The sequence below is a fragment of the Mus musculus genome, chromosome 11 (assembly GCF_000001635.26).
Source record: "Mus musculus strain C57BL/6J chromosome 11, GRCm38.p6 C57BL/6J".
Taxonomy (NCBI): Eukaryota; Metazoa; Chordata; class Mammalia; order Rodentia; family Muridae; genus Mus; species Mus musculus.
Genome location: NC_000077.6, coordinates 103,763,507 through 103,788,602, shown reverse-complemented (window position 1 = coordinate 103,788,602; position 25,096 = coordinate 103,763,507). Strand labels below are relative to the sequence as shown.

Genomic DNA, 25,096 nt, shown 5'->3' with positions numbered 1-25,096 from the left:
CAGGATGTGGTCACATGTGGAAGGAGATGGTGATGGGGTGGGGAGGGAGAAGCCTAAGGACAGATGCTGATGTTCTGGTTCTTCCGGGTGTGGGGAAGCACAAGGTTTCATCTTGTTATGACATCCCATAGATGATGTGTTTGCTTTGTGTGCATAAAGTACTATATAATAAAAAGCATATTCATTCTCCAATTCTCAGCAGAACAGCTGGTGTCTGTGTAGGATGCATATCAGTCACACACAGGCCACCCATTCTTGTCTGTGACACTTTAAGCAGCACAGCAGGGCCCTCTTCCCTAAAAGACAGATGTGTACAGCGGCCCCAGCCTCCCAGGCAAGGCTTACTCACCACCCTTCTCAGGGATGAAATGACCGATGCCTCAGCCATATTAAACCTGCACAGGCCAGCCCAGGAGCCCCAGTAAAACTCCCTGAAGCCACCACATCTGACTTGCCTACCTCTTCCCAGGAGCTGAGCAGGACACCAGGACACAGGGTCAGACCAGGGTCCTCACTGAATCACTTGCATCCTGCTCTGAGCCACTCCCATTTTGGTTTTCAAATAAGGTGATAATTGGGGCACACCATCACAAGGCGTATAGCTTTCCCCAAGCGTGGCCCTTTCTCTAGGGCAGGATGACCTGCATTCTTTCCCGGTACTGAGTCCCTGGACAACCCTCGCTGGACTGGAATGACCTGCATACCACCCATGATCAGTCCCTGTCAGCCCAGCCCCTATGTAGCAGGACCTCACAACTTTTCCTGACAACACGGCACCCCCGCCGCCGTTTTACATAGAAGAAATGGAGGCTCTGAAAGTCTGAGAGCCACCAGCCAACAAGTCTGAGACGTGCCATTTTCCACAGACAGCTCTTCTTCAAATGCAGCGAGAGAGCTATGTGTCCACGAAAGGCTAGAAGCTCCAGGCTGGGCCCTGCTGAGATCATGGGTGAGGGGGAGCTGCTATCCAGTTCACGGGAAGCAGCGAAAGCCGCACCGGAGCTTCTGAGGAGGGGTCCTGAGTCACCGGCTCAACAATCTCTAGAACGACAGTGCTCCCCAAGCTGTGCTCTGCACCCCAGAGTTGCTATATGAAGCTCAGTTGGGTCACCAAGACACACAGCAGAATTCATGTCCTCAAGAGCTGGTCCCCTCTTTGGAAGGATAAGATAGATACCAATGAGATGTGACTGAGAAGTCAAGAAAGATGACAAGTGTCAGTCAGTCTTCCTGAGGAGGAGGAGGAGGAGGACATTGGGAGGAGGAAGACACCTGGAGCAGGAAGACTGGGCCTCTGCCAAGCAGGGCACACACAGCAGTGCCCCTCAGCTTAAGACCTGTCCCCAGATGCTGCGTGGTGTCCCGTGCTGCCTGGCAAGGTGGGTAGAGTTGAAGGAGTCCCACTGAGACCCCGGGAGGAGCTCAGGTGGAGCAGGTGCTGGTGAGACAATGGTACCAACCTCACTTCACAGAGCGGACAGGAGTCCTCGGAACCTCCCCAGAAGAAGGCAGGGGCGAGCACAAAAGCGCAGAGCGGTGATGCATGGCGAGAACAACAAAATAGACAGCGAGATTAATGATGGCAAATGGGAGCATTACTCACTGTGTAGACGCCAGACCTTGTCTGTCTCATATAATGTTACATCCTTTAATCCTTGCCATCCCCATTTTACAGAGGGAAAAGTTGAGGCTCAGAGAAAGTAAGGTCACCCAGCTACATAGATGGAAGCCCGGGACTGTCATCCTAGAGATGAGAGTAGCCAGGAGGAGAGCCAGGCTGGGGCTGGAAGGTGCAGGGTGGTGCAGGGTCAAGGTCGGCCTTGGGGTTAAAGAACACTACAGTCAGGTGGGTGTGTTCCTTGATGCAGTCGCTGCCCTTCTGGTCACATCATCTAAAGCCACAAGCACAGGGAAGGTCCTCTGAGACCGAGAGTGGCAAGATGAGGCCCTGAAGCAAAGAGGGCCCTGAAGGTGAGAGGAACACAGCTGGGACAGTCCCTGGTACTGCTGCTAAACAAGGGGCTCCTCTCCTGCTAGGGTGAGCCCATGTTGCAAGGCTGGAGGGGGCTGGGGGCGGGGGACACCAAGATGGTCAAGCCTTCTCCGAGATTTCTGTGCTGGGAGAACCTAGACAGACCCATTTCCCCATCCAACTCCTTCATCCTGGCTAGAGTGTGTGGGACGAGATTATTAAATGAAGGCTGAGTGTTTGTCAGGTACCAGAGACGTAACTGCCTCACCTCAGGTTAACAAATGTCAATACTCTTCATTCAAACTGAGATCCTTGTCCTGGACTTCCACAGGACACATGTGCTTTCTTGATTTAGTCTTGCCATGTGCTTCCAGAAAGTGTGTATATGTGTGTGTGTTACTAATACAAAATTTAAATAGTAAGCAAAATCAGTCTTTCCAAGGAGTTCATTCTAGAAAATGGTGACATGGGCAGAAATAGCCCTCAGCCTCTACAGGGCTCACCATGCTGGACACCTAGCTAACCCTCCAGGTACCCACAGCCCCTGCAAATACCCTGCCCTGACCTCTTTTTGGGTCATCAGTACTGTCATCTTCTCTAATAGAACAGACTTTAGGTAGAAACCCAGAGAGCTCAGGAGGCCTACAGTCATCTGGGAAGGATTCCCCAGATATTGGGATGCCTGGAGCATCACCAGGGTGGGTGTGGGCCCTAGGGGTGTTGGCCCTGGGATTTCAGATTCCTGTCCCCAGAGAAAGGGGCACAATTGTCAGACAGTGGTGCAGAGCCCTCTGCCCCAAAGACCTGGGCAGGACCCCCCTCATAACTTGGGCTAATGGCACTTTCAGGTTACCTCCAAAGGACTGCCCTGGACTCCAGGAACAACATATCCAATCACAAGGGCAGATTGAGACCCTTCAGTGATGTTCACATCCCAGAGACCAAATGAAATTGTCTGGGCTTGGACTAAGTCTAGATAGACCTTGAGGGAGCTTCCTGGCTATCAGTGAGGGGCTGTGAACCCTGGAGGGCCTGGCTTCCTACAGTCAGCATCTAATTGGAGTTTCAGTCCACAGCCTGAGGAGCCTTAGGCCCTGAAGTGGTTCTCTCAAGGGCTCAGTTTGTCACCTGTAGAATGGGGAGAACAAGAGCATGCTTCTAAGGCTGACAGAGGTGATGTGTTCCCTCTGTGCACACCAGGCTGAGGCAGGAACCTCAAAAAGGACAGATGGATTCCTCGCTGATGATTAAAATCTGCTCCCTGGCTGCCCACTTTCTGGAGACAGGGTGCAGCTTTAGCTTCAAAGGCATGCCAGAGTCATGGTCATCCTTGGAAAGTTCTGGACCTTATGGAGGTCCACCTACAGTAGATTTGGATGCTCTTTTGGCTGAAGTCAAGGGACTGGGATGGGTCTAGGGCCAACTAAGGGCAGGAGCATAGAGGTGAACTGAAGCCTTGCCAGGTGGTTGGCGGGCTGTGCTCCCCTACCCTGAAGCTCCTCTCTACTTCTATTTTTGTTTATTGAGACAGGGTCTCTCATCACCCTGACTGTCCCGAAACTTCCCGCATAGGCCAGGCTGATCTTGAAGGTATAGAAATCTACCTGTCTTGGCCTCCCAAGTGTTGGGGTCAAAGGCACCACAATGCACGATTGAGTGTTCTCCTCTCCTTTTTGTGAGGTTCCTGCCACAGCAGTGATGTGGCTTAGTCCAGGTCTACTTGGGGTCTTCCCCACAGCTTTGCCAATGGGAACGTCTGGCCTGAGAGAGGCCAGCCACCCTATGTGGTCCTGAGTGTGGTCTCCTGTGTTCTCTCTCTCTCATCCGCATGCCGCCCTGAATTTTTACAGGGTGGTAGTTCTGCAATAGCTGCTGGGGAGATGGAAAGGGGGCACTTGGGTACTTGTGTGTCACCTAGGAAGTGGTATCAAGAGCATCAATTAGTCATCTCCCAAGGAGAACACCACAGACAGGCATGGGGTGGGGGGAGCAAACAAAGAGAAGGCACAGCCATGGCAGACACAAAGTCCCCAACCTGAGGCATAGCTCCGTTGGTAGAGTGCTTGCCTAGCATGCATGAAGCCCTGGGTTCAATCCCTAACACCAAATAAACCCAGGCACAGTGGTGCGGGCTAAGCCCAGCACTGGGGCAGTGAAAGAGGAGGAAAAGGTCAAGGTCATCCTTGGCTACAATGTTTGAGATTCCCAAGAGGTGGGATGACACCTTCAAGCTTAGACTAAAGCACCGTCAGTCCTGCAAACAGCATCCCTAGAGATAAGGTTTCTGGGGAAGATACAGGATGCGCTTCCCCCAACTCAAAACTGTCAGCTCAGAGCCGCTTCTCAGAAACAGCCATTTTTTTCTCCCCTACCCACCCCTTTCCCTCTTTCTTTCTTTTGTGTCGACAGACTCTCATTGTAGAGCCCAAGCTGGTTTCAAACTTGCAATCCTCCTGCCTCAGTCTCTGGAGTGCAGGGATCACAGGCATACCGCTGCCATGCTGACAAAATGAATTTTTCGTTCTCATTTTCCTCTGCCTTGCCTCTTTTCAGAAAGAACTCAGCACAGCTGGCAGCCAACGTCCTGTCTGACGGCCAAAACATATTTATGGAGCATCAGTAGCCGCTACACAGAGACCAAGCGTGGTGAACTCTAGATGCTCCAGGCATGGGGTCTGCCCGCAAGGAGTTTAGAATACAAAATGTTTCTGGATAAATGGCAGAATGGAGATGAAAACACTGGATCAGGAAAAGGAGAAGATGAATGTGTCACCCAAGGTCAGCACAGGTGCAAACATCGAGTATCAAGTCTAGCTCTGGGGTTCCTAAATGGCTGATGCATAAAGGAAATATGCTTTATAAGAAAGGAGAGAGCATTCTGGCTTCTCAGCAGGAAATAGTGCTGAATGTCTAGCTGTGAAAGTCAAGGAAAGACTCAACAGCCCAGAAACACCAACTCAGGGCTAGGCTATGGGCATGAATTCTGAGGCTAGGGAGGGAAGATGGCTTATCTAATTGCTGAGCTCATTCCTCAGAACCCATGGGAAAAGGTTGGGTGTGGTGGTGTGCCTGTAATCCCAAAGCTAGGGAGGCAGAAGCAGGGAAATCCTTGAGGCTCACTAGCCAACCAACCTAGACGAATCAGGGAACCTAATGTCTCAGTGAGAGACTATGTTTCCAAAGCTAAACAGAGTGCCCAAGATATGAAACCATAGGTTGTATTCTGGCTCCATGCTCAAATGCACACATGAATAAGCTACCCCCTTCCCACAAATGCATACATAGCTTCTCCCCAACACACACACACACACACACACACACACACACACACACGAACACACACACAGTGAAGATCAGATGCCAAGGAGAAAAGGGAACACCGGAGGATGAGGGCACGGGTAGTGGGCAGTGACCTTATAGGTCATTGTCTATCTACCAATTAAGAGCATAGAGGCCCAATGATCGACCAAGGCTAGCCCTACTTGGCCCAAGGGCAGCAAAAACCTTGCATGGCCACACTTCACCATCCTAACTCGAGGGCAACCTGACCAGTTGCAGGAAAGCTCCAGTGACAGATGCCAGATCCCAGTTGGAGTTCCTAGACTCATCAGAGTGGGATCCACACTCTCGAAGGAACAGCTCTCAGGGTGAAAGTGTAGTGAGATCTCGTCTCAAAGTGATCCTTTGGAGAACAACATCTTATAGGGACAAGCAGCTTCTCCTCCTTCTAACTAGGAAGTCTTCTCCTGAGCCCGAGTGGAGGCAGAATGTGGGCTCCAACCCTTCTCCCACCACGTGTGGTCTGTGCAAAGCAGCTGCTCACCGTTAGTCTTGGAAGAATATCTTCTAGGTCTCTAAAGACAGCCACACAGCATGTAAGGGCACCTGCCCCTGGGTCCTGACACCTTTATATGCATAGCACGAGCTGGGTGAGCGTAGAAGAAGCTCTAACACATACATAGGATTCTTCAATCTGGGCTGAGGAGGAGCAACAAAGCCCAAGGGAATGGACATGGTGGAGACATCCCAGTATCCAGCACGGCTGCGGCAGTCTGCTCAGGAGGGTCCCATTGCCTTAGAGACACCAAAGGCCCTTCACAGTTTAGGGTTGTCAGCTCCATGCCACAAGCCAGCCAGGTCCTGTGCTTGGCAGAGCAGAAATAAGCCCTGGTCAACCTAGGGGTCAAGTCCTACTGCCTTCCCCAGGTCAGAGGAAGGAGGCATGCAGAGGTTCATGTACTATTTTGTGTTCGGTTTGAGGAAGGAGTGGGAGAGGGGTTCTGAAAGGCATGTTGTATAGGCAGGTAGAGGCCAAAATAAAACAAAGGGGGTCTAGATCAGAACCATGAGAGGTTTCAGAGGGACAGAATGACACCCTCGGAAAGCCACGTTATGAAGTGTGGAGGAACTAGAGAGAGGCGGTGTGCAGGTTCACATGGTCACAAGCCCCCATTTGCATGCATAGCGGGCTCTGGAAGATTGGTTTTCCTTGCTGATCCCGGCTGGCTCCGATAGATAAGTGGGACTCTGCGCCCAGGGGCAGGTTTGGCAGAAAGGCCCTCCCAACAAACCTGGTCACAGGGTCCTGTTGCTCCCATCCCCCTTGCCAACACAGGGACACAGGACATTCTCTTCAAGTCTCTCTAGCTCAGTTAGGGAACAGGGCTATGCCGCTGTGGGTTTCCTTGGCATTCCCTGGGGGTGTTTGGATTTCCTGATGGCCTCGGGCTTTGAGAGAGTGCTTCCAGCTGCCTACCTTGCCCTCACCTCCACCCAGACCTCCTAACCGGGTCTCAGTGGGGATCAGGCCTATGTGCTCTTCGTGGACCTCCAGAGCTGAAACTGGAGCACACCTGCCATCACTGGGTCTTAAACCCAAGCAACGGCTCTGCTCCCAGAGATTCTACTCAGAGATTGGGGATCCACTACAGATACTCTTGCACCTCCTCTGGGTAGGGGGTGGGGATCTTGGTCTTCTTTCTAACAATGGTAGTTGCTGAGCTGACTCTGGTAAGACAGACATCCTGAGCTCTCATTAGTACCATGGGCAGGGAAGGCATGTTATTGGCCATTTGGTGGATGAGAAAACTGAGGTCTGGGAAGGTTGGCAATTCAGCTTGCACCTCAAAGCTGCTCACATATAAAGTTTATGGTCTCTACTCTGTCCCGGAATCAGTTCCAGTCTCCCACTAGGCACAGAAAACTCAAACATCCACTGTCCTGAGCACAGAGCATCACTTTGCAATAGGAAGACCATGTCCAACAGTTCAGATCCCGGACCTGGAAACCATCCCTCACTCTGACTCCTCTTGTCTCCAAGCACAGAACATTTCTGGGTCCCCATCCTTCTTTAGATGTGTGAGTATACCTGACATTTCTGGAATTCACTCCACATGCATTAATGAGGCCATTTTGAGAAGGCCTGCCTCAGGGGGAACTGGAGAGCTGTCTGCTGTCCCCATCCTGACCCCTGCCAAGTCCTGCCAGCTGTACTAACCAAGCTCAAACAGGCAGCCAGGTGCTGCAGACCTTGGCCTCCTTACCCCTGCCTGTCCTATACCTTTTGGGACCCCTGACCCAGAAATTCAGTATCTGGGGCTGTGTTGGAGTCACTACACTGGTCAGCATGGGCAGCCAGGCTAGCTGTAGTTAGTTTAAAGGCAGGGTTAGTGGGGTTCCTTCCCTCCAGCACGAGGCTGATGCTACCAGAACCGCTGCAGTTTTGCAGCAGTCATCACACTTCCACGCAACAGGTCATCTAACCCAAAGACGCAGAGTTTAGTCTCTGAGTTCCAGGCCTGGTCTCCTGCACGCATGGGCTACCAGGACCCAAGCCACAGGACAAGAAGCCAACTTGAAGGTCTTCACAGGCAACCACGCGAAGGGGAAGTGGAGAGTGGCTACCCAGAGGCCCAGGTGGCTTAGGGATTCTTCGGCAGAAGCAGGGTGGAGGTTCAGCGATCCTTCTCAGCATCCCACTCTTCCTGTGTGCCCCATCAGCCTGTCCCTGGGGTGGTCCCCACGGGACTCTGTCCTTCCGATGATTCTGTCCCACTTCTTCCTCTTCTCAGTGGCTAACCGTGCATTCAGTACAGGGGACGCACTCTCTAAGAAGAACCCTATTTGGTGCTAGGACATCACAGGTACCAGGCCCGGAGGGGACGAGGTAGAAGTCTCTCCCTTGCTGTCGCCCCACATACCTCCACCCCCCAAAGAATGTAATTAAGCAGCAGGCTTCTGCCAGGAGCCAAGCTTTCTGCTTTCCGTCTATAAATCACCCTCTGAGTCATCCCCCAGCTCCAGAAGCAACTTCACCTCGTGCTGGGGCTGCTCCAGCAGCCAGGGCCCCAAGCCTACCCCTCCCCACCAGGCCCGGGAGCTCTGTGTTCCAGCTGGAGAGGACAGAGGTTTCCGAGCTCAGAAGACTGTGGGGTATCAGGAGGATTAGGGGAGACCCCAGACCACCTCTGTCCACCTTACCCTACCTCCCCTAGGCAGCAAAAAAAAAAAAAAAAAAAAAAAAAGCTGAACTTCAATGGGCTGGAGAGATGGCTCAGTGGTGAAGAGCACTGGTCCTTTCAGAGGTTCAGGGTTCAATTCCCAGCACCCACATGGCAGCTCACAACTGTCTATAATTTTAATTCCAGGGGATCTGACTCTCTTGCATAGGCATACATGTAGGAAACCACTAACATGAATATAATAAAAAATATTTTAAAAAGCCGAACTTCTGATTTTGAAGGAAGTTACAAGCCTGTGGGCACCAGTGCCAAGCACATGGAACAAGAAGAAATGAGAGCCATGGGGGCCAATCTCGGAGGGTTTATTTGAAGAGACAAGTCTGGATTCAGGGCCAGACCGAGGTTCAAACATTGAACTGTACTTCCTGCATTCCGGCAGCATTCTGGGGCCTGAATTTGATCACTGATGTTCATGGGGTAGCGGCCATAACTTTATTTTTCCTATGGGGAAACTGAGACGGGGAGAGGTCACTTTGCCAGCAGCCCAGAGACAGAGGAATAGAGAGCCCTTACGTGAGGTTTGGAAGTGAATTAAGAAGGCATGGCAGTGTTGGGTGGAAAGTGGGGCTTAGGGCAGGTACACCAAGCCACAGAAATCAAGGGGTGTGCTGATTCAGGCAGGTCCCAAGTATCTGCTGTGGAGTCCCCATCATATCCCCGAGGCTCTAAGAAGATGAATGGACACCTCTCAGTATAGTCAAGAGAGAGGCAGGGAGCTGAAGAAGGACAGAGTCACCCTAGGTCACACAGCCAATGGATGGTAAGCTCAGAACTCAGACGTGGCTCTCCACTTCCAGGCTGAAACATTTCTCCCCAGAGGGAATATATAGAAACAGAACATGTGGTGGCCGAGCCTTCAAGAAGGGTGCTGGCCAGGTGCCTTTGATCCCGGCACCCAGGAGGCAGAAGCAGGAAGAAGGATCTCTGAGTTCAAGGCCAGTCAGGTCTACAGAATAAGTTCTAGGACAGCCAAGGCTACATGAAGAAATCCTATCTCAACAAAACAAAACAAAACAAAACAAAACAAAACAAAACAAAACAAAACAAAACAGGGGGATGCTGGGTAAATGTAGGGTATGGCCTTCTCTTCGCGGTTTTGGTAGGAGGCCCATGAATACTGCTCTAACCTTCCAGGCAACTGTGTCCTCCTGTGAGCAGTGAGTTCTGCCCTGAGAGGGTGGGGAAATCTTCCTTGGACCAGTCTGTCCCTTGGGGACTCTTACCTGGGGCCCTCGTTTTGACTCTTTAATGGAGGTTGGAGCAGAGGCCCAGAAGTGAGTGAGCGTGGGCCCTAGAGAGCTCTAGCTGAGTTTACAGTGGGGTAGCAGCAGCAGGTACCAGCTTTGTGAAGGCCTAGGCTCCCAGGTCACCTCTTCTGACACCAGGATTCAATGCAGTTTAGACATCCAAAACTCCAAGACCTCAGAATCTATGTTAAGAAGTGGGCCACACCCAGCTTTTACCTCTTGGTCCCAAAGCTGTTAATAAGACACTTGGAGATTGTAAGGGGGGAGGGGGCAGGGGAGGACTTTCCTCTGACAGCTGTGTCCCCCCTCAACCACTATCCCAACCCCAACCACGTGCCTTCTTCCCTATAAAGTCCAGTCCGCTTTTCTAAAGGACACACACAGTTCCTGATACTAGCTGGTGTTTCACCAGTTGTCTTGTTTGTTGTTTGTGTGGCAATGTGTGATGCCATTAGAAGGATACCAACCTTCTACCACCAACCACCAAATTGCGATCCCTTTGTAGCACAAGGCCCCGCCCACAATAGGGGTGGGCTGTGAACTCATTTTCAAGGGGCCCATCATTCTTTTTTCCCCCCAGACGAATTCCCCCACGGCAAGATCTTCTCTGGAAGAGCGACCACCCTGCTAAAGCTTGGCCATCCGATCTGGTATCTCCCATCTGTCTGTCTGTCTGTCTGTCTGTCTGACTGACTGACTGACTGTCTGTGGGATCAACAGCCTCCAGCCAGCTCGGCTCACCAGCCCTAGCCCCAGCCAGCTGTAATTCCTGCCTGTTACAAGTGTTAACACCTGGCCTGGGGCCTTCCTCCCCCACAGTCTCCAGGTGCCTCCCTGGGCCCAGCCCACTGACCCCCACGGGGGTTTGACTGAACACGTTCCTTAGTTCCCAAGCCTCGGAGAGAAGGCTGTTGGGTGGGCGTTGAGCAGGGGAGGCAGCAGGATGTGACACATAGAGAAACTGAGGCAGGGCTTAAGATAGGTGCTTGGGTGGAGGATGGGCTCTGGAGTGGTGCAATGAGAACCCAGGCGCCCTAACAGGCTTGGAGCCCTCAGCAAAACATTTCCCCTCTAAACTGCAAGGTTGGGTAAAAAGTGAGAAAAGTGACCCCCAAAAGGGGGGGTGGGGAGGAATCACCAGTCCTCAGCCACACAGTGTGAAGTGAGCTGCCAAACACCACCCAGCCAACCAGGCCTCCTTTTTCAGGGCACTTCCAATGGAGCACAGATGGCACAGGGCAAGGCCGTAGAACGATCTTATTCCTCAAGAAAGAGAAAGACAGATTTCTTTACTAGGAGCTAACTAGTACTATGAAGGAGAGTTCTAGAAAGCAGGCTGGTTGTCACTGGTCCTGCTCCAATGGAGCCACTGCCAGGCTGGGAGGCTCTGGAGCACAGGGCTTCCTTTTAGAGTAAGAGGCCCCTCAGAGCCCCTTCCTCATCACCTTGTCTCAGAGTTGGGGCCCTTGCAAGGAAAAGCAGGGATGGGCTACTGGGAGTAGGGGTCCTTTCTGAAGGTGATGTGGACAGAAATCCCAGCTAAGCCATTTCCCCTGTAAATCCTCTGGGTGAACGTGAGAGCCGGGTGGGCCAAAGAGGTGGCAGGCAGTCACGGACTCAAAGGCCTGGAATCTGCCGGCCTTGGGGCAGAGGAGGGGAATCAAGAATTTGAGGCCTACCCACTCTCTACTTCCAGCCCCATGAAGGTGATTCATGCCCCAGCTCCAAGACGAAAGGGAAATGACCTTAGAGGAGGGAAGGCTCGTAGCCACAGTCCTCAAGCAAGCAAGGCTTGATGGTGTCAAGGAAGGCCCTGCCCCCACCCCAGCTGGGATCCCAGACCGATTGTGTCTGCAGCCACCTTCTGAGACCTCCACTTCCTGCCTGTCTTTCCCCTCAGGGCCACTGATGGCCACCAAGCACCCCTTTCAGGTATTCTTCACACCCACAAGTCAGGTGTCAGCAAACATGACCACAGACGCATAACCACTGGCACAAAACTATGTCACTGGCATTTGGGGTCACGATCAGAAGCTGGGCCCGGACACAGCCCTCAGCCAGGCCTCCCAGGCTCACTCTCATACTTCCAACCATGGCTGGTCATGCCACGAACACCGATCTCACGCACAAAGACATTTGTTGGGCCTCCCCCTTACGCTGTCAGGAAGGCATGCGCGGGTGAAGGGACACACACAGACACATGCACAGACAGCACACAAGTCCAAACACAAATACTGCCATGTCCAGTATCACAGGCAAAAGCCAGGAGGTCCCCCTTTACACAAGCAACGGATACTTCTCGACTTCTGTGTCACATCACAGAACCAGCCACTTGCTGATACTTGTATGCAGATACAGCATACCCTGCTGTGGGCCGCAGATCCCCTAGGCACACACCAAAAGGTTTCACACAAAACACTTGCCTGGGTCTCAGGCACTAACAGCTTCTACCCACAGAGACATACAGGTACACAGACACTTAGGGTCACTGACCTAGAGCACACACTGTATTACACACACAGAGGTCGTAGCCACAGGCACTGACAAACCACCCATCTCAAAAATACCCATACATACTCTCTATGGCTCAGACAAAAGCAGCCATCTGGTCCCCCCTTAACCCCCAAACAGGCCATGTATGTTATGTTAGGACCTGTCTCTGCCCTCCAGGTTTTCCTAATATTTCTTGTCGGATGGGGACCTTACCTAGATATTCCTGGACATTACTACACACAGAGGCTACTGTTACCACCATCTAACCTACTGGTACTGCCCCAGGAAGTGCTCTCTTCCAGTTCACAGAACTAGCAAGCCCACTCTCTCCTTTTTCCTCTATGCCATCCCTAGGGCTCCAGGCACCCTCTCTTCCTATGCACCCGCCACCGCAGGGTCTCTGAGAAGGCAGAGTTTGGCCTTGGCTGGGGGAAGGAAAGTCCGGAGGCAGAGGCAACCTTTCACCAATTGGCAGAACCTCACTGTGGAATCCCTGGCTGTCCCCAGCATGCACAGGCTCTATAGACTCCACACAGGAGCCCCAGACCAGCCCAAGTCCACAGGAAAGAAAGATGGTCTGTCCTTGGCGTATTTATCAACCTAAGGAGCAACTCCTGGACCCTCTAAACAGAACCTTGGGCAGGCCATGGCTTGGGTGCCTGGGTTCATGACTGCCCCCTCCCCTGGCCTTCAGACACCCCAAAGCATCTGGAAAAAGGCTTGGGGTGTGGCCCAGTATTTTATAAGCTCTGAGCCTCATACTGCAGGCTTGCAGGTAGCAGGCAGGGAGGGGGCCATGTAGGCAGCACTTTACCCTGGTAGCACTTCTAACTTTCACCCCAGGGGCCAGTCTCCTTCTTACTCAGAGGTCCCAAATTCCTCCTCCTCCTCACCTCCCACCCCCCCCAGGGCTCTAGCCACTGCCCAGGAGGGGAGGGTTCTTTTATTAAAGTTTTCCGGAATGCAGGGGGCTGGAGACTGAGAGGGCTGGGGTGTAATTTAGAAAACTGGTTTTAGTGTCTTCCACCGGAGGACCTACAGAGGAGGAGCAGCAATGAGGCTTGGAAAACAGGGGAGTCTCTGGAGCTGGGGCTTCCAAAAGGCGGTTTATCTTCCAGTGAATCCCTTCACACACCCATCAGCTCCAAGTACTCCGCCTGCTCGCCCAGCCTTATTTACTAAAATGCCTTTTGTATCCGTATTTCTCAGGGACAGCATTCCCCCTTCCCTCGCCCTTTCTCCTAGCTTCCCCGTCTTCCAAAAGCAACGAATTTGACATGGAGAACTAGGTTTTCGCTCAAAAAAACCCAGCAAGCCTACCCCTCCCAAACAAGTACATTTTCAAAGAGCCCCCACCTCGCTTTTCTCCGGGATGGACAAGCAAGGAACGAATACACCCGGATCAGCAATGGCATCTAGGATCAGCAAATTCTATAGTCACTTCAGAGGCTCAAAATTAATCTAGAACGGAGTGGGGAGAATCTACTGAAATACCCCCTAAGTCCCCTGCTTGGGATTCCCAAAGCCCTTAAGGTCTCAAATATGAAGGCAAACGCGAGTATTGTGGGGGAAATCTCTTGACCGAGACACCGAAGAGGTGCGGTGGCGAAAAAGGACAGGATAATTTTACCCACGGAGACCCTAAAATGGAGAAGAGGAGTGGCCGGGCCGCGGGGACAGCACAGAAATGCAAGTGTGAGCAAACGAAGGTTCTTCGGGACCCCCAAATTGGGGTGGGAGAGGGTGAAGACTAAGAACGAGAGACCTTCAGGGGTAGGGAGAGCCCTCCCGCCTCTGCGGCGGGTAGCAGGGAAAATGGTGATTATCTGAGAAGCCAGGAGTTGGATTCGGAAGGCGACACCAGCAGAAGATCCAAGAGGGGTGGACGGCTGGGGGGCTAGCGGGAAGCAAGGAGAAAAGAGCCCCAGGCCTGCTGCAGCCCAGACCCGGCCAGCGCCTCCCACCGTCCCCGGGTGCGGCCGAGAGATCGGGGCCGCAGGCAGACAAGAGGCAAGTCTTACCACCAAATTGGGTAGCCAGCGAGGACCCTGGTGCCACTGAGCAGGAGGCCGAGTAGCAGCCCGAGCAGGTGGGGCTCCATTAGAAGCAGCGCCGAGGAGGAAGTTTGCCGGCGATCATGAAGAGGGGGAGCGACGCCCCCAATAGTTGGAACAAAGTCCACTTGAGGTTGGAAATGACTTTCGGGCTTGTCAGAGGCGCACCTCCACCCGCAGCCGCCCCCCTCCGGAGCCCAGCGCCGAGCAGCCGGGTTTGAGGATGTCAGCGAGCAGCCAATCAGCGCCCGCGGCCTAAGGTAAGAGATGAGTCTGTAGTTCAGCCTGTCAATCACGGGCCCCTCCCGCCCGGCCCACAACTCCGGCTCTGGGAAGGGCATCTCCCGGCAAACTTGGGCAAAGCCTGCGCCCCGGGCGCACGGAGGCCTCGGGAGGACCCGGCACGCTGGATTCTCTGCTGGCCTGGGACACCCCCTTCCCAGTCCACGCGAGCCAGGTTTAGGGAGCTGGAGCTTTGACCCGGCGTTCACGTGGTGAAGGGGTCGGCTTGGGCATTGATGGGTGGCTCCCTTTTCTGTGATCCCTTGGCACTTGGGCCCGTAAGGAATCGAGACTAGAAAGCAAAGGGGTTGTTTCCAGATCGCGCGACTGGGATCAGGGGCTAGGAAAATGCAACCCCTCCCAGTCTCCAGCCTTTTCGGGCTCGCGAGCTGGCGGCCCCTGCCACCCGGCCGCAGGTCGCTTCCAGGGTGTCCGAGGGGCGCGCGGGAGAGTCCGCTGAGGCTCTGAAGGTCTGCCAGCCGGCGGCGCCGGGGGACAGAGCTAGTGTCATTTGAGTCTTTTGTCAAGAGTCAGATTGGTATCGCGACCTCCTGCAGCCTTTGCATTTCCTGCAACTGACACCAGCCGCCGTTTGCATTTCCTGCGGGAGGATTCGGTCACTTTCTCCTCCTGCAGGCGTGCTGGCCGGACCTCAGCAGTACCTGCAGTTTCTTGGATCTTAGGATGGAAGCATTTGGGACTAGTGAAACACGGTATAGCTCTGTCTATTAGTGGTTGGGGGCGAGGGCTCTTCAGGAACATCTACCTCCCCTATGTCCAGGTCTCTGACCTATATTCCCGACCCTTCTACGGATGAGAAACTAAAACCTGGCGATTGGTGTTTAAGCGTTGTCCCGTGCAGACACCAGATTCACCCTACGACCTACTGAAGCTCTTATACAAGGGGAACTGTTCAGGCCTCCAAGGGGCACTCTTCTTACCAGTTCTCCACAGTTTGGGAGTTAAGTCTGAGCCCAATCATACCTAGATTGTTAGGATTCAGTCCCCTTACCTAGGTACCTCAGCCTCTCTACCCGGACACAGAAGACATTCAGCCCTTGAAATGCTCCTGGCTTGGGACCTAGAAAGCAAGCCAAAGGAGAAGCCATGGTGGGACTTAACTGTGTAGACGGTGAAGAGAGGGAGCCCACCCAAACCTGCCTAGCCAGGAATGGCGGGCTTTCTTGCTGTTAGGGGTGGATGGGACTGAGGGAAGTCCTACGGGGAGCAGACATTCCTAGCCTTTGATCCGGCAGGCTGGTGCCCACAGCTCGGATCCACTGCCCCTGCTGGTCTGTTCTCGGCACATGGCTTCTGCTGGTGTAAGGAGAGCAAGGAACTGGCCCCTGGGGGCACCAAGGGTCGAGAGAGCCGCCTGGGCTTGTCACAGCTTCTGCGAGTTCCTAGCCCGATCCTCGGCTGGAGGGGGGTAGAGGGAGAGATGAAAGAGGGGAGGAAGGGGAGATAGAGAGAGACAAGTGGATAGAGACACTGAGACGGAAAACAGGGGCGGGGGTGGGGTGAACGCCCAGACAGAGGAAGAGGTGGGGGTTGAAAGGGGAAGGGGAGAAGTGGGGAGGGCTAAGGAACAGCAGGCAATCCCCCACCTGCTGAAGACTAGTGGAGCTGGTAGATGGTACTGAGATAAGCACCCCTAGAAATGCCCCCGGGGGCCGGGCATTCCCAGAAGATTCCTCCCCAAGGGGCACGGCTGATTCTGAGGCCCCGTTTCTGATTCACCTGGGAGGGCAGTAGGAGGGGGTTGGCCACTATCGGGGAATGCAAAGCCCCGGGGCTGAGGCTTCTGTCAAGGAGCTTGCTTCACAGGCTTTTGGGTTACTAGGTAGCCTTTAGCTGAGATCTTGATTGCTGCTCATCCCATGGGGGCTCCCCATAGGCCGCTGAACATCTATGCGGATTAAATCTCTAGTCCTGCATCAGAGCGTGGGGCGGGGGGGGGGGCAGTCCAAAATTAGTGTTTCTGAAAACAGGGACGTTGCTTTCTCTGGCCTCCAACACACCGCTATGGTGTGGAGGCAAGAGCTAATCTGGAGGGCTTCTTGGGGTCATTTAGATCCTTAAGATTCCACAGGTGCCAGCCCAAGAGAGCGGGGGCAAAGGCTCTTGGTGGCTTTGGGTGAGATGTTGGCTGCCTGCGAGATACGTGGGAAGCTGTCCTGGTGTGGCTAAAACTGGTCGTCCCTTGAAGGGCTGTGTGTATGCAGGTGCCTCTTACAGGCAAACCAGAGCCCGAGGCAGCCCCAGGTGCTGTTCTGAGGGTAGGAAACAAACAGGCAAAGGTGCAAGAAGGAAAGGAGGAGGGGACCAGAAGCGGGGAGTGGCCGCGCATGTTGCTGCCGCAGAGTAGAAGCCTGCGTGGGGATTTCCCCCCCACTTGAAAGTTCCCCAGAGGAGGGGATTCCGGAGTCCTTTCGTCTCTCTTGCCAGGTGTCCTTCCTTCAACACAGGCTTAATTTTCTTCCTCCTGCCTGCGGGTGGCAACGCAGGAATGGACCCTGCCCAGGCAGTGAGGGAGCCCCTTTGCCACGAGTATCTCCTAGACACATCTTCTCTCTTGATAGGCACCCAACATCAGGGTAGGCTGCACATGGCGGGAAAGGATTATTTTTACTCTGAAACCAGCTAATGAGGGTGGATATGAGGCTCGCCCTGGACAGGAAGGGTGGTCTCCTGGTTGAGGGAGGGGAAGGCATCTGGGACCCAGGACCTGCAGCAAAAGATGTGGCACGTGGAAGCCTGCGTGCTGTGTGTGACTGACAGGGACTTCAGACCCGAGATGGGGACCCCCACCCCCACCTCAGTAGCTGCCGGGAGGTTCCTTTTGAAGTGCGCTCTCTCCAGGAGTTATCGGTCAGCGGCTGTGTGTATTCTGCGCTGCTCCACCGGACCCCTGCTGAGGCACCTCGAAGACAAAGAATTTGGCCGCTAGACCCCCACCCGCCCTCACTCGGCTGCCAGTCTGTCGTGAGGAGGGAGGGGGAAATCTCCCACTCAGGCACTGAGTTCCATGTATTTTTGCTGGGACTGTTCCCTCTGGGAACTGCGGGATGGGGGTGGGGGCTCAGAACCAACCTAGCCTAATGTAGGAATGGAGGGAGAAAAACCACTGTGGGCAAAGCAGGGAGGCATCAGGTGCGAAGGTCAAGGGACCTGAAGCAGAGATTCTCAGAAGAACACCAGAAGGAACGGGAGACTCCAAGGTCTCTGACCAGGAGAAGGGAGCTTTTAAGGGTCTCCCTTAACAACTCTAGGAGCCTCTCGAACGATTTCGGGTGAGTTTCCTGGAGACAGCTAGGAGACCAGACAGCAGAAGGTGGCCTTGGAAGTAGGAGGATCATGGAGGGGTTGGCGGAGACAAAAATTAGACACGACGCTATTCATGCAGGTAGGCCTCATCATCCTAAGTGAAGACTCAGAAGTCGAAGCCTGTGGCCTGCAGAAAGGCCAAAGAGTAGGGGGATCCAAGCACCCAAAGAGATGCAGGTGTCTGTCCCAGAGCTCAGAGCCTTCCCTGTGCTGCCTGGCTCCTACATTGCTACATTGCTGCTGACTGGAAAGCAGAAGTGAGTGAGCCTTCAGGTCCTATGCAGCCTGGATCTTTGGGGATCTCAGCTAAGGAGGCATCCTTGTGAGTGAATTCCCTTAATCTACTGTGCAATTTCGGAGCTTACCTGGGGATCAAGTGTGCTCCACTTAGAGGCTCAAGGCACCCCTGAGTCACCTGGGAGGACTTGCAGGCCCTAGAGACAGTCAGCAGACTGGCTTATGGGATACAGATTGGCATCTCTGGGAGTGGACCTGTGATACCCCAAGGCCTTCCACCCAGAACAGGTATCCTTTCTAGGTCTAGGTCTGCCAGACCTGAAGATGTCAGGTGTCCCCTTTTTCCAGTGATCCTCCAACAGCAGCGGCAGGTCCCCAGGGTAATTTGGAAGGGGTCCTTTGGAAGAAGAAATGAAGGCCAGTGGAGGTAGCTGCTCCCTGAATGTACCCTCAATTGTGGTGTGAGAATGGGACTTAGCTATCTCACAGGGAGTCCTTATCATTAGACATTAATACTACACAAAGCTGACTTGGATGGTTAAAAAACAAACAAACAAACAAACAAAAAAACACTGGCTTTCTTCTTTTTTCTGTGACAAGGGCACTCCTCTCCCCCTAACATGTCCTAGTATCAGAGGCCAACCCACCCACCCCGCCCCCGCCCCTTGTAGGACTCCCACATCAGCATCTCTTTGGAGAGTCTCTCCACCTCCATCAGTGGCCAACCCCTACCCTAGGCTCTGGCCAGAAGCCCCTAACACTGCCATGGAGTTAACACATGGCACACCTAAGCCTGTGTGCTGTGTGCTGCCCTTTATCCAACTGAACTCAGGAGAACTCTGGCACCAAGAACAGAGTAGGCTGACAGACTTAGAGAGGGTGTTGAGATCCCAGATGAGAGGGCCCTGGGTTTATGTTCCGTGTGGTATTTTAAGGCACTTTAATGCTTCCTGGAGACCTGTCCACCCCAGTGTTGGGTTCAGTTTTCCTCAAGGTAACACCCACCTTTCCTGATGGCTTGAGATGAGAACATAGCAACCTGGCCAGAAGTCACTGACACCTGGAGGCATCTGAGACTTGACAGCCCCTCCAGCCACAATGATCGCTCTCTCTCTCTCTCTCTCTCTCTCTCTCTCTCTCTCTCTCTCTCTCTCTCTCTGTGTGTGTGTGTGTGTGTGTGTGTGTGTGGTGTGCACACATGTGCATGCCATTACAGAGGTCCCAGGTGTTCTTTGCATAGGTGTCCTGTGTAGTTAGTTGTTCACTAAGAAGGACTATATGCAGGTAACCCCCAGGTAAGCATGCCTGAGCCCCAGGGTTCTGAGTCTATGAGGCTTACCTTCTCCTGGAAGAGGCATACCTCAGAAAATCAAATGTTTCTAAACAGCAAAATTAAGAGCCAGCCAGACTCTTGGGAGAAGAGTCTGGTGGGGACACTATTTAAAAAAAAGGGGGGGGGGATCGAGTAGCCTGGTCTGATCCATGGATATAGGGCAGACAATTGCCCATCATGCTTGGTTTGCACCCTCCAGATCTCTGCCCCCAACCATCCCTTCACAGACAAGTATGACCAACAGCAGCCACCGTGGGGAAACTGAGGTTGGACCAGAAATGAGCTCTAGGGGCTAAGAGTCTGAACACAAGTAGATGGTTCAGTGGACAGTCGCTGGGGCCCTCGCTACTTCACCAGCAAAGATCCTGGAACAGGTGTTTATAGCTGTCACAGGTGGTGGGGGGCGGTCCTTGGGCAAACCCTGCTTAGCATTGCTGGCCTCTCAGGATCTGTCCTATGAGATTTCGGTTGTTTGTCCAGGGAGACACTGTCTGAGTGGTTGCCTTAGAGCCCAGCTCTGCCTCATACTGTACAACCCTGGGCATGTTTCATGTTTCCTATGCTCTCTAAGCCTATTCCCTCGCCTGCAGTGGTGATGCCTGCTGGCTCTGAAATGGTTCCTGGCAGTAGCTGAGCTGAGTGAGGAGGAAAGTTCTTTTGAGTTACTTTTTATTATTATTACTATTTTGGATTTATCTTCTTTTACACGTACGAGTGTTTTGCCTGTATGCATGTATGCCATCCACCTGCTCGATGCCTGCAGAGGTCAGGATCCCTGGAACTGGAGTTACTTATGGTTGCAAGTAACTGTACTGGCTGGTTTTGTGTCCACCTGACACAAGCTGGAGTTCTCACAGAGAAAGGAGCCTCCCTTGAGGAAATGCCTCCATCAGATCCAGCTATAAGGCATTTTCTTAATTAGTGATCAAGGCTGGGAGGGCCCACTGTGGGGGGTGCCATCCCTGGGCTGGCAGTCCCAGGTTCTATAAGAAAGCAAGCTGAGCAAGCTAGGAGATGCAATCCAGTAAGCAGCACCCTCCATGGCCTCTGCATCAGCTCCTGCCTCCTGCTTCCTGCCCTGTGTGAGTTCCAGTCCTGACTTCCTTTGGGGATGAACAGCAATGTGGAAGTATAAGATAAATAAACCCTTTCCTCCCCCATTTGTTTCTTGGTCATGATGTTTTGTGCAGCAGTAGAAATCCTGACTAGGATGATATATATACACATATATGTATATAAAAGTATATGTAAAGGCAGAGGCTTTATTTAGGCACATGAGGAACCAAGTTTGTTCTCCCCCACCTGGCTCAGAGATAAATGCTGACTAGTCTGAGTCAATTTGCAAGGGCTTGGGCTACACCGACTCAAAGGAGACACGAAGGGGAGTCAGCTGACGGACCTGTGATTTCTAGAAAGTATTTAGGGGAGTGAGCAGTCCGCTAAATTGCTGTCCAGTTTCCCCGCTTTGGGGTATTGTTATATCTTGGTTGGATGCTGTGAGAACAACTGACTGAGACCAAAGTAGAGACTTAAGACCAGGGTGGGAGAAACTGAGTCTCTTGAGCCACTGCTGAGACATTAACTGCCCTGAGAATCCCGTCTTGGAATGTTTGTTTGTTTGTGATTCAAGATTATTTATTTATTTGTTTGTTTGTTTGTTTGTTTGTTTGTTTATGATTCAAGATGGTGTATTTTCCTAATCCCAATTGAGGCTGTTCCTTACAGCCAAAGGTGGCACTGAGTTCCCTCCTCTGCATCTGGAATCTCCATGGCCATGAGGCCCCACCCCCACCCCGTCTCAAAGTATTGGACATATTTGGGGACACCAATCCAGCCTTACGAGTAAGTAGGGTGAAAGTATGGGTCATACGGAGGCCTCTGCGACCCAGATATTCCCAGTAAGGAGGAAGCGTGACGGCCTCTCAGCTGTCCAGAGGAGCCTCACTTCTTTGGTCTGTGAGAAGCTTTCTTCAGGAGTGGGAGGAGGAAGGCGAGGAAGAGGGCTGGGTCAAGTTCAGATACCTACTTCAGACACTGTAGACTTCAGACAAGGTAGACAGTCCAGGGCCCAGAAAAGCTGTTAGTCTCTACCTGTTGTCCTCCATCAGAATGTGAGAGCTGGGAGGATGTGGGTGGGGAGCCAAGGGGTCCCTGGCCGATTTTCTGTCATTGGGCTGCATGCTCACTTACCCTCTTTGACTATGACCCTTCCTATAGATTAACGTGGCCTAATTAAGAGTCCTTTTGGCCGTGACAGCTAACTAGACTAGATGCTTCGTTTCTCCACCATTACTAATGGTCATTATCCTTGATGTCCTTACCTTGCAGGACAGACCAGGGCACTGAACAGGAACTCAGCTGTGGGTCCCTAGAAGTGGCTACCTCAGCCTTCTGCGGACACTTGCTATAGGTGAGGGTCATATCTAGCCCAGGAGGTACTTACTACTCACAGGACTGGGTGGTGTCCATGGACCTCTTAGCATGTTCCAAGCAGTCACAGAGATTTCAGGGTCCCAGAAGGAGGTGGGTAAGAGAAAGCTGGGGTGCAGCATGCACATGTGCCTGTGTGCACACAGTGGTGCTTGCTTGTGTGCACACAGTGGTGCTTGCTTGTGTGCACAGAGCGGTGCTTGTTTGTACACAGTGGTGCTTGCTTGTGTGCACAGAGCGGTGCTTGTTTGTACACAGTGGTGCTTGCTTGTGTGCACACAGTGATGCTTGTGTGCACACAGTGGTGCTTGTTTGTACACAGTGGTGCTTGCTTGTGTGCACACAGTGATGCTTGTGTGCACACAGTGGTGCTTGCTTGTGTGCACACAGTGGTGCTTGCTTGGGTGCACACAGTGGTGCTTGTTTGTACACAGTGGTGCTTGCTTGGTTGCACACAGTGGTGCTGGCTTGTGTGCATACAGTGGTGCTCGTGTGCACACAGTGGTGCTGGCTTGTGTGCATACAGTGGTGCTGGCTTGTGTGCACACAGTGATGCTAGTGTGCATACAGTGGTGCTTGCTTGTGTGCACACAGTGGTGCTGGCTTGTGTGCACACAGTGGTGCTTGCTCGTGTGCACACAGAGGTGCTTGCTTGTGTGCGCACAGTGGTGCTTGTTTGTGTGCACACAGTGGTGGCTGCCCCCATGAATGTACTGAAGGTTGCCAACTGGAGTTTAAGCCTCATTCCATCACACAAAGCTGCCACTCTGGGGGCTTGACCCCTCGGATCCTGCACCCCTGGGGCCAGCTGATCTATCTGCCCGGAGGGAACTGGCCCCAGAAGGGCCTGGTTGCTGGCAGCCAAGTGGCTGGGAGGGAAGTTTTAATGATACACAACACAAGACACAGGGGGGAAAGGGAAAAGGGGGGGTGGGTGGAGAAAAGAAGGGAGGTTGGGGGGGGGGAGAAAGAAAGACCTCCTGCCAGGCCTGTTGCCAGGAGACGGCCAGGCAGCCAGAATCAGCCCTGCTCTTTTCTCAGTAGCCTTTAAGCACCGAGAGAAAACCCGGGCCATAAAGGGGGACATGTGTTGCTGGGTGTGTAAAGCTAGCCTCTGCAGTTAGGGGACCCTCTGCCCCCCCCCCGCCACTGCCCAAGAGCCTCTTGTGCCCCTAGCCCTCCCCCTCGTGGAGGTTACAGATGAACGGGGCTGACCTGGAGAGAGAGAGAGAGAGAGAGAGAGAGATTCTGAAGGTGATGGTCCAAGCTATTTAAATGCCCCAGCCACTTCTGAGGTGACACACATACCAGCAAGGGCCCCAGGAAGTCAGCAGTGTTGACAGGATATCAAGCCCAGGGGTGTGTCATGGTTTCTCCATGGAAAGACATTTCTGTTGGTTCTGGGTGAAACATTGGGGCTTGGAGGGGGTGGGTGGGGTGGGGTCTGAACTCCAGGAGAACTCAGAAGGGATGGCTCAGGAGCTGTGTCCTGGAGCAGGAATGCTAGTTCATGGAGAAAACAAGCTACTTGAAGACTGTAACTGTAGCTACTGGTGCTCAGGTCTGTGGCCAGATGGGATCCACCCCACAGCCAGGAAGATACACAGACGAGAATTGTGGAGAAAATAAGGACTCAAGGATCCAGACCCTGGCCTGTTCATGGGAGATATGTTACCTGAGCGAGCTGGGACAGGTGCTGTGGCTCATGGGTCTGAGAGGGGCCATCAGCAGGCCTGAAGCAACATGTGGAAGCTGGGCTGAGAGCCCTTTCAGGTTTCTGTGAGAGCCGAAGTCCCCTGGGTCAAGACTGCTGAGACCAAATCTCATTCTGGGCTCATCCCCAATCCCCCTGAGACTCAGAGCTGGTGTTGGGAGAAAACAGCTGTTTTCTCAGTTCTCCAGCTGAACCGCTGCCACCGCTGTCTCTGTAGCTGTTAGGGGCACAGCTGACTGGAGGCTGCCATGAGCTGGCATCCCTGTGTGCACAGTCACCTCCCCCTGCCTAGTTGCTCTGGCTATTCCCAGGCATTGCTGAGTCGGGGAAAGAGTCAGGAAAAGTGTCTCAGAGAGAAGTACTGAACAAAATCAGACATTGTGCGTGCTCGCCCTCCCTCCCTCCCTCCCTCCCTCCCTCCCTCCCTCCCTCCCTCCCTCCCTCCCTCCCTCCCTCCTTCCCTCCCTCCCTTCCTCCCTTCCTCTCATGTTCTGGAAATTAAACCCATAGCCTCATCTCTGAGGCAAAGGCTGTAGTAGAGCCACACACTCCAATCCCTCTTCTTCTGGGTCTTAAGTGGGGCTGGGATCCTGGCTTTATTTCTTGAGATGAAAGCCTTCTCTTCTAGGAAGCTTCCCTGACTTCAGCCACCCTCTCTATGCTTTTCAAATCTACATCACTTTAGTGATTTACTAACCCAGAGTGACCCTGGTAAGTCACCAAGGTTTGTACCCAAAAAGCTCAGGGCTGGGAATCACTCGAGTGAGGCAATGAGTGTCTCTTAATACTGGATGGAGAGACCCACCTAGGGTAGCAGGAAGGGAGTGTGTAGGTCACTGATGCCAATCTCCTTCTTCATGATGCTCTCTTCATATCACTGAGATGGCGAGCTTGAATCACCCTCTTTGAACCATAGCCCTTCCCTGAAGTGATCCTGGGAGACAGTGAAGTATGACAAGGTCCCAGCTCTAGACCACCATAGGCCTTCTGGGAATTGTACCCAGAAAGACCTAGGACCTGAGGTCTGGGTGGATGGTAAGGATGAGAGTGCCACCTGCTGGAGAATAAAGAAATAGCAACAAGAGAGACTGGACCAGTAATAAACACCTCCCCCCTGGGTCCTAGGGAAAGACTAAGGGTGGGTGCTTAGGGAAAGGTACCTGGAGTCCAGGGAAAAGGAGGGTCCCTAGTTGTCCTTTGCACTATTGCTTGTGTTTGTATTTCAGTCACGAAACAGAGTTTCAGGACCCGAGTTGCTTTGTCATGTTCCCAGGAGTAGGACCAGCTGTTCTTTGTATTTTTTTGTGTGTCTGGTAGGTTTTTGAGGGCAAAGGACAGACACACATCTGGCACGCGCTTTGTATGGCTTTGTATTTTATTGCCCCGATAAGGGGAGAGCAGAGTTCAATCCTGTCACATAACAGACATCAATGATTAAAACTATCACCTGCTCAGGAAGCAGGAGGGACAAACAGATGAAGAGCGC

The 25,096-nt window shown here is 53.0% G+C and overlaps 2 protein-coding genes across 2 annotated transcripts in view; one reads left to right on the top strand and one right to left on the bottom strand.

The window, feature by feature from the left end:
* Positions 1-14,428, bottom strand: part of Wnt3 (wingless-type MMTV integration site family, member 3) — a 43,847-nt gene extending 29,419 nt beyond the window's left edge. The window contains exon 1 of the mRNA NM_009521.2: positions 14,255-14,428. Coding sequence (NP_033547.1) covers positions 14,255-14,334 — 80 coding nt within the window. The 5' untranslated portion in view covers positions 14,335-14,428. The remainder of the gene's footprint in view (positions 1-14,254) is intronic.
* The window catches only part of Wnt9b (wingless-type MMTV integration site family, member 9B), a 47,911-nt gene continuing 36,145 nt past the window's right edge, over positions 13,331-25,096 (top strand). Inside the window, exon 1 of the mRNA XM_030245931.1 lies at positions 13,331-14,547. The gene's annotated coding sequence lies outside the window, so the exon portion shown is untranslated. The remainder of the gene's footprint in view (positions 14,548-25,096) is intronic.